An 11,474-nucleotide genomic window follows, 5' to 3' on the forward strand; every position below is an offset into this window, starting at 1 on the left:
CGTGAAGGCGCGTTTCAACTCGCCGCAACCACGTTCTGGCTGGCTAATCGAATGGTCGCTTGTTTTACACGGCACCAAAGATGCGCCTTATCGTACACTCTCACCCGCTTCACCACATTCCAAATTGGCTATAGTGAAAAAAGCGCACGAGGATCGAAAAATGAAGTAGACATGTCATGAGCAAAACCAACTTCCAAACCATAGAACACATGAAGAAGGCGAAGCGAAATAAACAAAACAACACATCACAGAATTAAAAAGCCAAAGTATAAGCAGGTGGTACATCCAGAAATCAGAGTTTCAATAGAAAAGCAAGCACAGTTTTCCATAATCAAAACAAGTTCTAAGCAAACATTAAATAGAATACAAATGCAACAAATTCAATAGGCAGTTGAAAAAGTATTGATTATTTTTTTACGTATTAATCCAATTTAAAGAGGGATTGCTTGTGGAAAAGACTTCAGCGAGCATGATTATTTCACACCATTCAACTATTCGAGGTAGTAGCGCACCTACGACGCACATGGGACTTAAAACATCTTTATATACTTGGTTTCTTATCATCAAAGCAAGCACACTTTTGTTTTTTTACCAACCAAAATCGTACTTTCGTTATACGTATGCATTTGTAACACTAGTTTTCACGCCATTACTTTGAATAAAAAGTGCATGCACAACATTGAGGGAGATTGCGAATCATACACATTCCAAAAATTTATATATATGCGGACACCCATTTGAGTTTCTCCATATACATATATGTATGTATGTATATTCATATACATACTTAAACTAGATTGACGGTATTTATTGATATAACTCATTAACTTATTACAAAGCAAACATAACTTTTTTCAGACATCTCCATACTTAAAATATGTGTGCCCTAATCAGAAGCAGTGTTGCCGCTGCCTTATATGTAAGTGCCGTTTCACTCGCCCCGGTTACCCGGCAGCATTTAGAGCTTTCACAAAAGCCGGTTTCCGGTTACTTACTCTATTTTGTGCCGACCAACCGACCGACTGCTGAGTAACCGGTACGTGTGCAACAGCAATAACTCTTATATCAAACATTGTTGGCAAAACGGCGTGCGGCTGAGCGGCTTAAAATTAAAACATATGAAATAGCATTGAAGTGGCCACGCACTGAGCGGCATTTCTGAGCGGCTGAGCGGCATTTTTGTATGGCGCCGCTCATTGCGTGGCCTCGACCTTAGGCGTCGTAATATGTATCTTAAGCCTTAAAATTGTTCTATGTAAATAAACGATTAAAATGGTTTTAGAGGATTCACTGTGTATGATAAAAGCTAATTATATATTTAAATTAATCAGTGCAAAAACATTTCCGTAGTTGGAAATCCTCCAAAGCCATTTTTGCATTGGACAATTTTGAGACTTACGATATTACGATGCTTAACACCTTGTATATAATCCTTTAAAGCCATTTTTGCATTGGACAATTATTGAATTACAGGAAACGTAAGATTTTTGTAACGTGGTCAGTGCTTATTTCAAGCTTATAACTTTTAGACCAAAAGATCTGTAAAACAAATTTTTAAAAAGAAACGCTGACTTACTTTAGTTGTAGCATAAAACTTTGGTCTTAAAAAAATTTTAATTTCCCTTAGTGATTTTTAGTATATAGACTACACGTTAGAACCGATCAAGCCCCAGATGAACGAAGAAAGTTTGAATTGTACAAGAAAAATAAATAAAACTATAAAACCTCCAATTTGGATGTTTTTAGAGCATGTCAAGGACGACAATTTTAGGGCGCCAAAATCCTGTACAAGAAATCTTAAAAACTTTTCCCGGGGCCAGTCTAGTATGTAAATATGTACATGCTTATGATTTTAAAAGTCGTATATATTTAGTAGGAAAAGAAACCCGACCCTTATCAAGATGTGTGAGATCCATTCTTTTGTGCCAAATTGCACAAAGCCTTTAGTTTGAACTAACAGAAAAATAGGCTTATGGCCTTATTCATAAAAAATAAAGTATGTTTAAAAAGCGTTACAAATTGACGTTTTCATACATTTTTCAATTTATAAACCTTTTATAAAGCTACTTTATTTTTTATTAATAAGGCCATTAGTTTATTACATATTTCTACTGAATTGTAAAATACCTTTTCAAAATAAGTAATTTCTAAGCAAAAAATGTAACCGACTTCAATGCTCATACAAAAATTCGTGCTTGTCTTAAACTCTTCATGATCCATTGATCATACCGAATTAGTATGGGACCAACCTTGAGATACTCCGTTAAAGAGAAAGCGGTTTACGTGGTCCAAAGTGAATGGATAACCTCCCTCCTTTTTTGAGGTCGGTTAATAAAAGTTTGTTCATTTTATCCCTAAAATTTTCACATTCTCCATATACAAAAATGTTGGTAATGTTTTTCTATCGGTAATATATGTATGTACATACATATGTAAAATTTATTATATTTTAAGATTTCCGCTAAAGTATTTTGGAAAAAATATTAGCATTTACGTGAGCTGGACCCATTTGAAAATACCTCCAACTTTTTTATTTTTTTTTTATAAATAAAATTGGTTTTTAAAAACATTTTTTCTCGAAAATTCCCCTAAGTTAATTGTGAGTTTAAGCTTAAAAGGTCTGCAAAACAGTTAACCGATAACAAAAATAATTAGATTTTTGGGGGTATTTTCAAAACGTCTAGCTCACGTAAATCTTAATGCTTTTCCAAAATATTTTCGCGGATGTCTTAAAATAGGTCCGGTGGAAACCCGCAACTTTTGTTAGTGATGCATCCTAATGTACATCCCTTTCGTTCTATTCTCTACTTAAACAGATACTTAAAGTTTGAGGGTCAAGCAAGTAACGTTTAAAACGGCAACACTGATATACACATTTTTACCCATCGATACATATGAATGCTATGTAGATAAATATGTATTCTGAACTAATTACAATCAAAAGGGTCATTCTAATATACTTAAAAATTACAACATTTAGAAAGCACATAATCACACAAAAAATTTAAGTCTAAATTCGCAGAAAAATAAAAATAAAGAATTCGTTTTTTTTCCATATATACATACATATTTGCTTACGCTCTTATAAATTCAGTTATCTTCGTAATGTAAGATATATTGAGTCCATTTAGGATATCATACCTGCAACTATATAAATACATATATGCATATTAAGTTTCTAACTGAGGGCTTATACATATATGTACATATGTATACATACTTAGATAAATAATCTGTAAACAAATGCATACATTAATTGTGTAGAAAAAACTTATTTAAAACATCCCTGCAAAAATTTGAGGACCAGGTGGTCGTGGTTTTAATGTATGTGCAAAGGGCCAGGCTTCATATTAGTAACTTGTTATGCTGACCTGAACCTCTTTAATCGTAAAAAACTGATATATGTGTTGAGCACCCCCTCTTCGTAGCACATGTGCCATGGTCCAAAAGGAGTAGTTGTCTAGGTGGGCCCATGTTATGCAGCGGAGGAGCATAATTGGTCCCATGTTATGCAGCGTTGGACCAGAGGTGGTCAGGTCCAATGACATCGCAATGTTAATGTAACCACGTTTTCTCCATATATTTGGACCATTTTGGTTACTAGGGTAGTTTACAAGGTTTCGTGGTCCTGTACCAGTGTTTAACCTAGTCCCACTTTTTGCAGGGATAATGTTGTACTTACATTCATAAATGTACAGAAATACATACATATAATAATAATAATACACAGAAGCATATATAAAAAAGTGTGAGTGAAAAATTTCAGTTGTTTAAGTGTGTATAGCTACTAGCCTGTTGAAAAAGCACACACACAAACTAAAATTTAAAATTTATTTTTAAGTTTTACTTACCATTTTAAGAAATTGTCACTGCTTTTGTATTTTTTTTTGTTTGGTAAAGATTTGACTCTCATTTTTATTAAGTTTCTTTAGGGGGCCAAAGAAAAAATTATTCATTAAAAATTATGTTTTAAAGTTGTTCTTTAGTAACAGTACAGAACAGTATGGTGAAAAAAAGTCAATGTTAATTGTTAAAGTTTGTGGATTGCAAGGCATACTATATGTACGTGCATACATGTATACAAATAAATAACTGTGTACTATTAAACAAATATAAAAAATACGTATAAAAACACAATTAAATGCAACATATTTTAATGTGTCATGAAAGGATATATGTAAGTGAATTGTTAGGTGGAAAAATGTATAGAACTATTTAAGGTTATAAAGTATACTTAACTACAAACCATAATACATACATACGTATAATGACATTTGGAGGGTAAGAATAATAATAATATACATAACTATACATACATATAAAATGAAAATGAATATAATCATTTGATGTTGTAGATACTACATTAGTTACAAAAATACAAAGATATATTTATTTGCAAGCATACCGATACGTACATATTGTTTTTTTATTCCCCCCTCCCCCCTCCAGGCACACGTACACATGCATACATACGTATGCATTTGCATATATGTATGGACTAGAGATGGGCGTGGGAGACTGAGACCCGTGGGATCCACGATTTTAAAATGGTCGGGATGGACGGTATCTGGGAGATCGTTAAAATTTGCCGGCGGGACGGGAAAAAAATCATTTCCCGTCCGTCCCGATAAAACCATCAACTTCCAGAAATTTAGAAAAGCTTCATAGAAGACGTAATATGAAAATAACAGTATTTAATGTTATATTGAGACAAATATAAACGGCAAGCAAAAAAGAATAACCAGAATATGGTAGATGTTTCAATATGATGAAAGTATACATATTATTTAAAATTTATCTAAAAAACGACAGTATGGGCGGGGTCGGGACATAAAAATTGAATGTTGGGATGGGCGGGATCGGGATTGAATATATAGTCCCTCGTCCATTTCTAGTACACACACTGCGTTAAGAAATGCTTGCGGCTTGGTGGACGAAAAATGTAAACAATTTTTGAGAGCACATTTGTCAGTAAATATCCTATAAAGATTGGTACAGTCTATGACATAATATTTCGGTCAGTATTTTTAGTAATACCATCATTTATTAACACCAAGACAATTGGCTCTATTATGGCTGTCGATGTAATTTTTTCATCAAAAATAGCCCTCGGTATACAAACAAACTCCAGCTGGAGTTGGACTTACGAGGACTATTTTTTTTATGCAAAAATGATATTGACGTCGACGTCGACAAAGCATGATAGAGCCGAATTTGAAGTTTTATTCAAAAGTACATTACTCTCAGATAAAAACTTGATGTCTAAACTTTCTATGTAATTTAGATATTTACATTCAATGATAGCTCCCAATAGCTCATTAAAGATACTGGCCTAATGTAGTTGTGCTTCGCTTTGACAACTGTTAACAATTAATTAAAATATGGATACCAAAATGTATCCAAGGTTGGCAAAACGGAGCGTTGCTTCAATCGCATAAAATAAAAAACAGGCAAATTTTTAAATCAAAAAGTATTGAAGAGTATGTATTTTATATGGGAAAAAACTTTTCGTAGAAATGGTATAAAATTCTTGAAGATCAATATTTTTCTGTTTCTCTTCAGGAGATTCCCAATTATACGGAAAGTTGTTTCTTCCCCATATAAAAACTTTGAGCGCTTTGAGCACTCTAAATATTTTTTTGATTCCAGAATAAAAAAATAGGGGTATATTTTTTCGGTATAGAACAATCCTAGGGATGGCGGCATTTGAATTCCGACTTTACTTTTTCCCGTGCATTTTTGGACTACCCTGATATACATACATACATATTTATGTGATACTAGATGTCTTATTTAAAAAAAAGTTTCGATAAATAAGTAAGGAAGTAATTCGAAATTAAATAAAAATGAATCTTCTGCTTCCACATATATAATAAGCATATGTATTTATGTATAATATATCGCTCAGAAAAACTCCATGAAAAACTATTCGCCAACTGTCTCTTGAAGTGTTCTTTTGTAGTAAACGAGCAATACGTACGTTATACGTAAATACAAAAATAATCCACATTATTTTTAAATAAATTTGAAAATATTGAAGGCCTAAAATTTTTCTTTATTTCTTTCCTTTTTATTTAATTTTCTTGAAATTTTTGGAAAAATAATTCTTAATTCAAAGGGAAGATACTTAGGCTTTTCAACCACACAGCTGGTTACTTTGACAGCGACCCAAGCCCCTATTTGGCCAAACAAGTGTTTAAAGTGAATCAAAGCAAACTAATGTAAGGAAGCCTGCATTAGCTCTTAAGTCGTACGTAAGTTTTCTCAAAAAAGTTAATGCTGCTAACAAAAATATCTTAACGCTCTGGGAAAACATACATAAAAACATCAGACACATACCACGAAATCTCTTTAAAATTAAAAAAAAAAATTACATTGGAGTACGTGTACTCGAAGTTTATTATATAGTTTTAATATTTGGTTTTATTTGAAATACATATATATTTACTAGGATTTGTAAATAAATAAAATGTTCTCTTTACTATAGTCATCTTACTTAAGTTGTTTAATTATATAATATGTATTATTGCGCTTACACTTTTGCTAAGTATTTGACCGAGGTTTTCCTCCAATTTGTGGTGTACGTCCTTATGTTAACAAACAAGCATGAGGGCACATAATTTTACGACACCTCAAATGGTTTTATGAGAAGCTTTTTCAAGACCAGAGGTGGGCACTACTATAAACAATCGTGAGCTAAAAGTGAGAATGTGTTTAATTCATTTTGCATCCCAGTCGGACCGTTCAAAATGTGGTTCCGAAAATAATGCCTTTTTGGATACTAATTTCTTCATGAGAAATTTGAAGTACATTTAATTTCTATATGAAAAGTTAGCAAATATCTGCGTGGAAAAGCAATCGCATCCTTTTTCATCATAATAGAAGGCTATAAATCTGTAGATCGTGAAAACTTCACTGCTAAAATTAGAATTTGCAGAGACATAGCTATTATAAGAGAAGAGAATAAAAGTCAATCAATCATATTATATTTAATCAAGTCAATTATCATATTAAGATAAATATAACAAAAGTCCTTCCATAATAATTATCGGAGAGATAAATATTTTTAAGACTTCAAAGACTTTTATTTTAAGACTTATATTATAAAAGTTTTTCATGATAATTATTATTGAGATACATGTTTTTAAGTCTTCTAAAACTTTTATATTAAGACTTATATTTATTATAAAAGTTTTTCATAAAATTATCGTTGAGATACAAATTTTTAAGTCTTCAATAGCTGTTATTTTAAGACTTATATTATTAAAGTCTCTTCATAATAATTATAAGTGAACAAATTTTTAAGTCTTAAAAGACGGGGCTCAGGACCATTTCTGGATTAGTTATGGACCAGTACGAGGCTAGGTGGGGACCAGTTCGGGTCTAGTTGGGGGGTAGTTTGAGCCCAGCTGGGGCTTAGTTTGGGTCCAGTTCGGAACTATATACATATTAACTAGTCCCGAACTAATCCCGGAATGGGCCTGAACAAGCCCCGTCCTTTAGGACTTAAAAAGTTTTTTCGCACTCATAATTATTATCAAAAGACTTTTATAATATAAATCTCAAAATAAAAGTCTTTGACGACTTAAAAATATTAATCTCAAAGATTATTATTATGACAAGACTTTTATAATATAAGTCTTAAAATAAAAGACTTTCGCGTTCTCCTCGTTACACTCTCGCTTGTATACGTACATGCGATGCTTACGCTCTTTTCGCACCTGCTAACAGAGTGTCCAGATTGGGCGACTTATTTTTGGATATTTGCGCTTAAAAATTTAGGAAATCGCATTTGACGATTTTTTCCGTTCACTTAATTTTTTAGTGCGCTATCACGTAAATGCGTCGAAACACGTGATAAGTAGGTTATGGAGTTAAACGATGATTCCACGACTCGTAATTCGCTCTCTAAGTAGTTCGCTAAGTAATTCGTGAATTACCCTGTTTCCACGGCACATTCGTAATTCGTTTGGCAGCTCTACTTCTTGTTCTTGTTGTTCGCTATTTATTATTATTTTTGTGTACCACAAATATCGAAGATGGAGAAAAAATGTAAGTCATCATCAAATATTTTAATTTATTTAGGCAATATTTAATTAGCAACTTTTCCAGCATCTAGAAAAAGTGCCAGCAAATGGGACCAGGCCAGTGAAAGGGCGGTGATAGAGCTATGGGGAGAGAAAATGCAGGAGTTGCGTGGCTGTAGGGAAAACGGCCACATCCTTCTGGAAATGGTACAGGAATTGGAGAAGCACGGGTATAAGTACCCGGTGAAGGAACTGAAGAGGAAAATGCATAACTTGAGTGCACGGTACCGGTAAGAAATTATTATTTGCACAAAATAAGGTTACGGTTTAGTTATTTATACAATGCTTTGGGTTGTTTTTTCCAAACTCCTAACCCGAATCCGAAAACTTTAACACACACTTATGGTAAAAGGATTGAACTTTAATTAATATTTCCAAGCACTAGTTTATTAATAAATTCGGTTTTAAATATAGATTTTTTTTAAATATCGGTATGGGTTGTGCGCAAAAATACTGTGGAAGGCGTAGCCGGAGTTGGCCTTATGAGTTTATTTTTTCTAAACGCAGCCTGAGGCCGCTAATGTGGAAGGTATCTCAAAGTTTGGGCTGTGCTCTTTCTAATGGGTGGGGTTTTAGGTGCCAAGTAACCTCGACCTCCGCTCTACACCACAAAATAATTGTACAAATAACTAAACATTTTCCCTAAACTAATACTAACGCACATCTCTTCATTTGAAATGCAAAGCGCCAGGTTATGGTGTACTTTTTATAGCACTATTTATTGCAACTCCTTTTATTCACCAAACAACGTTATAATGTAACATAGGTTTAAACAACTGTCTTTAATAATTTCCACACATTGTCTTCAACAGAAAGGAGAAACAAGAGATTGGACCCTCGGGTGGCTCACCCTCGACTTGGGATCTTTATACAGACATGCACGCCTTATTGGCTCCTTATAAGAGTTTCAACCCGGATGGTATAGTGTTCGAAAGTATAGATCGTAAGTATATGAATTGTTTAATTAACGATTTGCTAAAAATATTCATTTTCCTCGTGGAGCCCAAATTAGTCCAGTCAAGTTACGGTATTCAAGGTTGCAGTAATTTGCATAAAGCTGAAAATCGGTATGTGGTTTCCGCGGTATATCTTGCCACATTTATAGTAATCAAAGAATACATCAGAGGATTTAATGTTGTGCGTGAGAAATATTCGATTATTTGTACAATGATGTTTTGGTGGGGAGCGGAGGGAGAAGTGTGTCACCTAAAACTACACTCATTAAAAAGAGCATAGTATAAAATTTAAGAAAAGCCATCCTTCTCCCTGCCTCTTCCACAGGCACTCGAGGGGCCATTGCAAAATGGGGTGAAATTAGCATTTTCGCAAAGAAAAATTAAACTCGTTTTAGGCCATGAGCAGTATTTTTGAACAAAACTCCTTTCCGCTTTTATGGCCTTCGGTCGCGCTAGAAAAAATAACCTTATCAGTCCAACTCCGGTTACTCAATCCAAAGTATTTTTGCGCGAAATTCACCTCCAAATTTCAGTGCATATTTCAAACCGAAATCTTTGTTTTAAATTAAAGCTTAATCCTTTGGTAAGAACTTTTTTATGGGGCTTTCTGAGGAACGCATGTACCGCATAAAAAAAGACCTAAGTGTACATAGTTCCGTGCTTATATTTATGTATATTTATTTTCAACTGAGATAGGGAATTTTTGACCCGAATTCTGAGAAAGGGCGTTCATCAATAAAATTCTGAATAATACAAATATTTATTTTTTAAGACATGAATTCGAACATTGTATCGCAACCATAATCAATCACGACTTCACCGCTGCCAACACCGTCAATGTCTATAGCTTCACCGCTGCCGTCACCGTATACACCTGTCACTTCACCGCTGCCATCACCGTCTATGTCTATGGCATCACCAATGCCACCACAATCGTTCGTCGCTACTCCAGGAATTGCAGAAGAATTGTCATCACCGGCACCGTCGTCGTCCGCTGCAGTAAGTAGGGTTCGAACGATACTATCGATATTGAGTAAGTATCGATACTTAGGGTATAAAAATGAGTACTTTAATACTCGATACCTTATTTGGTGATTTAACTCGATACTTTGCAAAGTACTCGTAGTATCGAATACTTTTTAAAAAACACACTTTTTAAATTTTTTCTTCCAGTGCTTTCTTTGCTTATATGGATTACTATCATTCAATTTTGTCCATCACTTAAAATAAACTGAAATTGCGTGTAGTCTGTTGCATATCATAAGCCAAATAAGTTAAAGTTTAATGGCCATATTCATAAAAAATATAGTAGGTTTAAAGAGCTTAATAAAATGACATTTTCATACATTTTACAGTTTATAAAACTTTTTTATTTTTTATGAATAAGGCCATAAAACTTTGCGCAAAGTTCGCGAAAATGCAGAATTTTTAGAAACTTTTTGGGTATGCAGTTTTGTAACCTATTCAAATTTACGTGTAGCCAAATTATTACGTGTAGCCTACTACCGTTGGCTTTTAATTCAAACTTGCACAATATTATACTAAAATTGAAAATGCATACCCAAAAAGTTTAAAAAAATGTCTTAATAAAAATTGAAATTCGTGAAAGTATATATATGTATATATTTGTATGTATGTATGTACATTTAAAATTAAAATTACTTCTAACGTGAAAGTAAGTTCTGCAATGAAATAAAAATCAAATATTTTACATTTATATTGTTTTATTTTCAGGAAATAACTAGATATACGATTGAAGAATAAAATATTTTAAGTATCCAAAAAAAAACGTATTTTAATGAGTCCGATACTGAATAGTATCGATACTTTTTCCCTGATACTTTTAGGGTATCGATACCATGAGCTCGATGCCAGAATGAGTACTCAGTATCGATACCAAAGTCTGAAATTTCGAACCCTAGCAGTAAGAAAGAAAGAGGGATTAGGTAATTTTAAAAGATTCGAAAAAAACAATTGAGATAATCCAAGACGACATTAAAAGTACTTCGGAAAGATTTATATCCATTGGAGAAGAAAAAAAATTTTTGAAATCATATGTAGAAAAAGAAGCCGACGTGCAAAGTCCTTTAAGAAAACCGTCTAATTAAGGACATGTATTTGCAGTGGCTTAAGCCAAATACTACATCCCAAAAAATTTCCAATATGTACATTTATATGAAAAATTATAGGGACCCGACATTATGACCATTTTTGACTCAATCAAGAGAAAAATAGTCAAAAGTGATGAAAATGTCGTGTCCCTATTATTTTTCATATAACAATATTTTGTGTTTGATCTCAATGAATTATTTACTAGATAGTTTATGGAATATTTTTTTTGTTTATGTGCACATTTGTCTGTACTGTTTTTGGTTTTTTTAAATGTATACGAATTTTTTTTTATAAATAAATGTTTTGATAATAAAACTTA

General features: G+C 33.1%; 1 protein-coding gene across 1 annotated transcript in view; it reads left to right on the forward strand.

Annotated features, from left to right (window-relative positions):
* The window catches only part of LOC118738323 (neuroendocrine convertase 2), a 53,877-nt gene extending 49,463 nt beyond the window's left edge, over positions 1 to 4,414 (forward strand). Inside the window, exon 9 of the mRNA XM_036469248.1 lies at positions 8 to 4,414. Within this exon, the coding sequence (XP_036325141.1) occupies positions 8 to 169 (162 nt within the window). The 3' untranslated portion in view covers positions 170 to 4,414. The remainder of the gene's footprint in view (positions 1 to 7) is intronic.
* The last annotated feature ends 7,060 nt before the right edge of the window (positions 4,415 to 11,474 follow it).

The sequence above is a fragment of the Rhagoletis pomonella genome, unplaced genomic scaffold, assembly GCF_013731165.1.
Source record: "Rhagoletis pomonella isolate Grant_MI unplaced genomic scaffold, Rhpom_1.0 Rhpom_scaffold_00004, whole genome shotgun sequence".
Taxonomy (NCBI): domain Eukaryota; kingdom Metazoa; phylum Arthropoda; class Insecta; order Diptera; family Tephritidae; genus Rhagoletis; species Rhagoletis pomonella.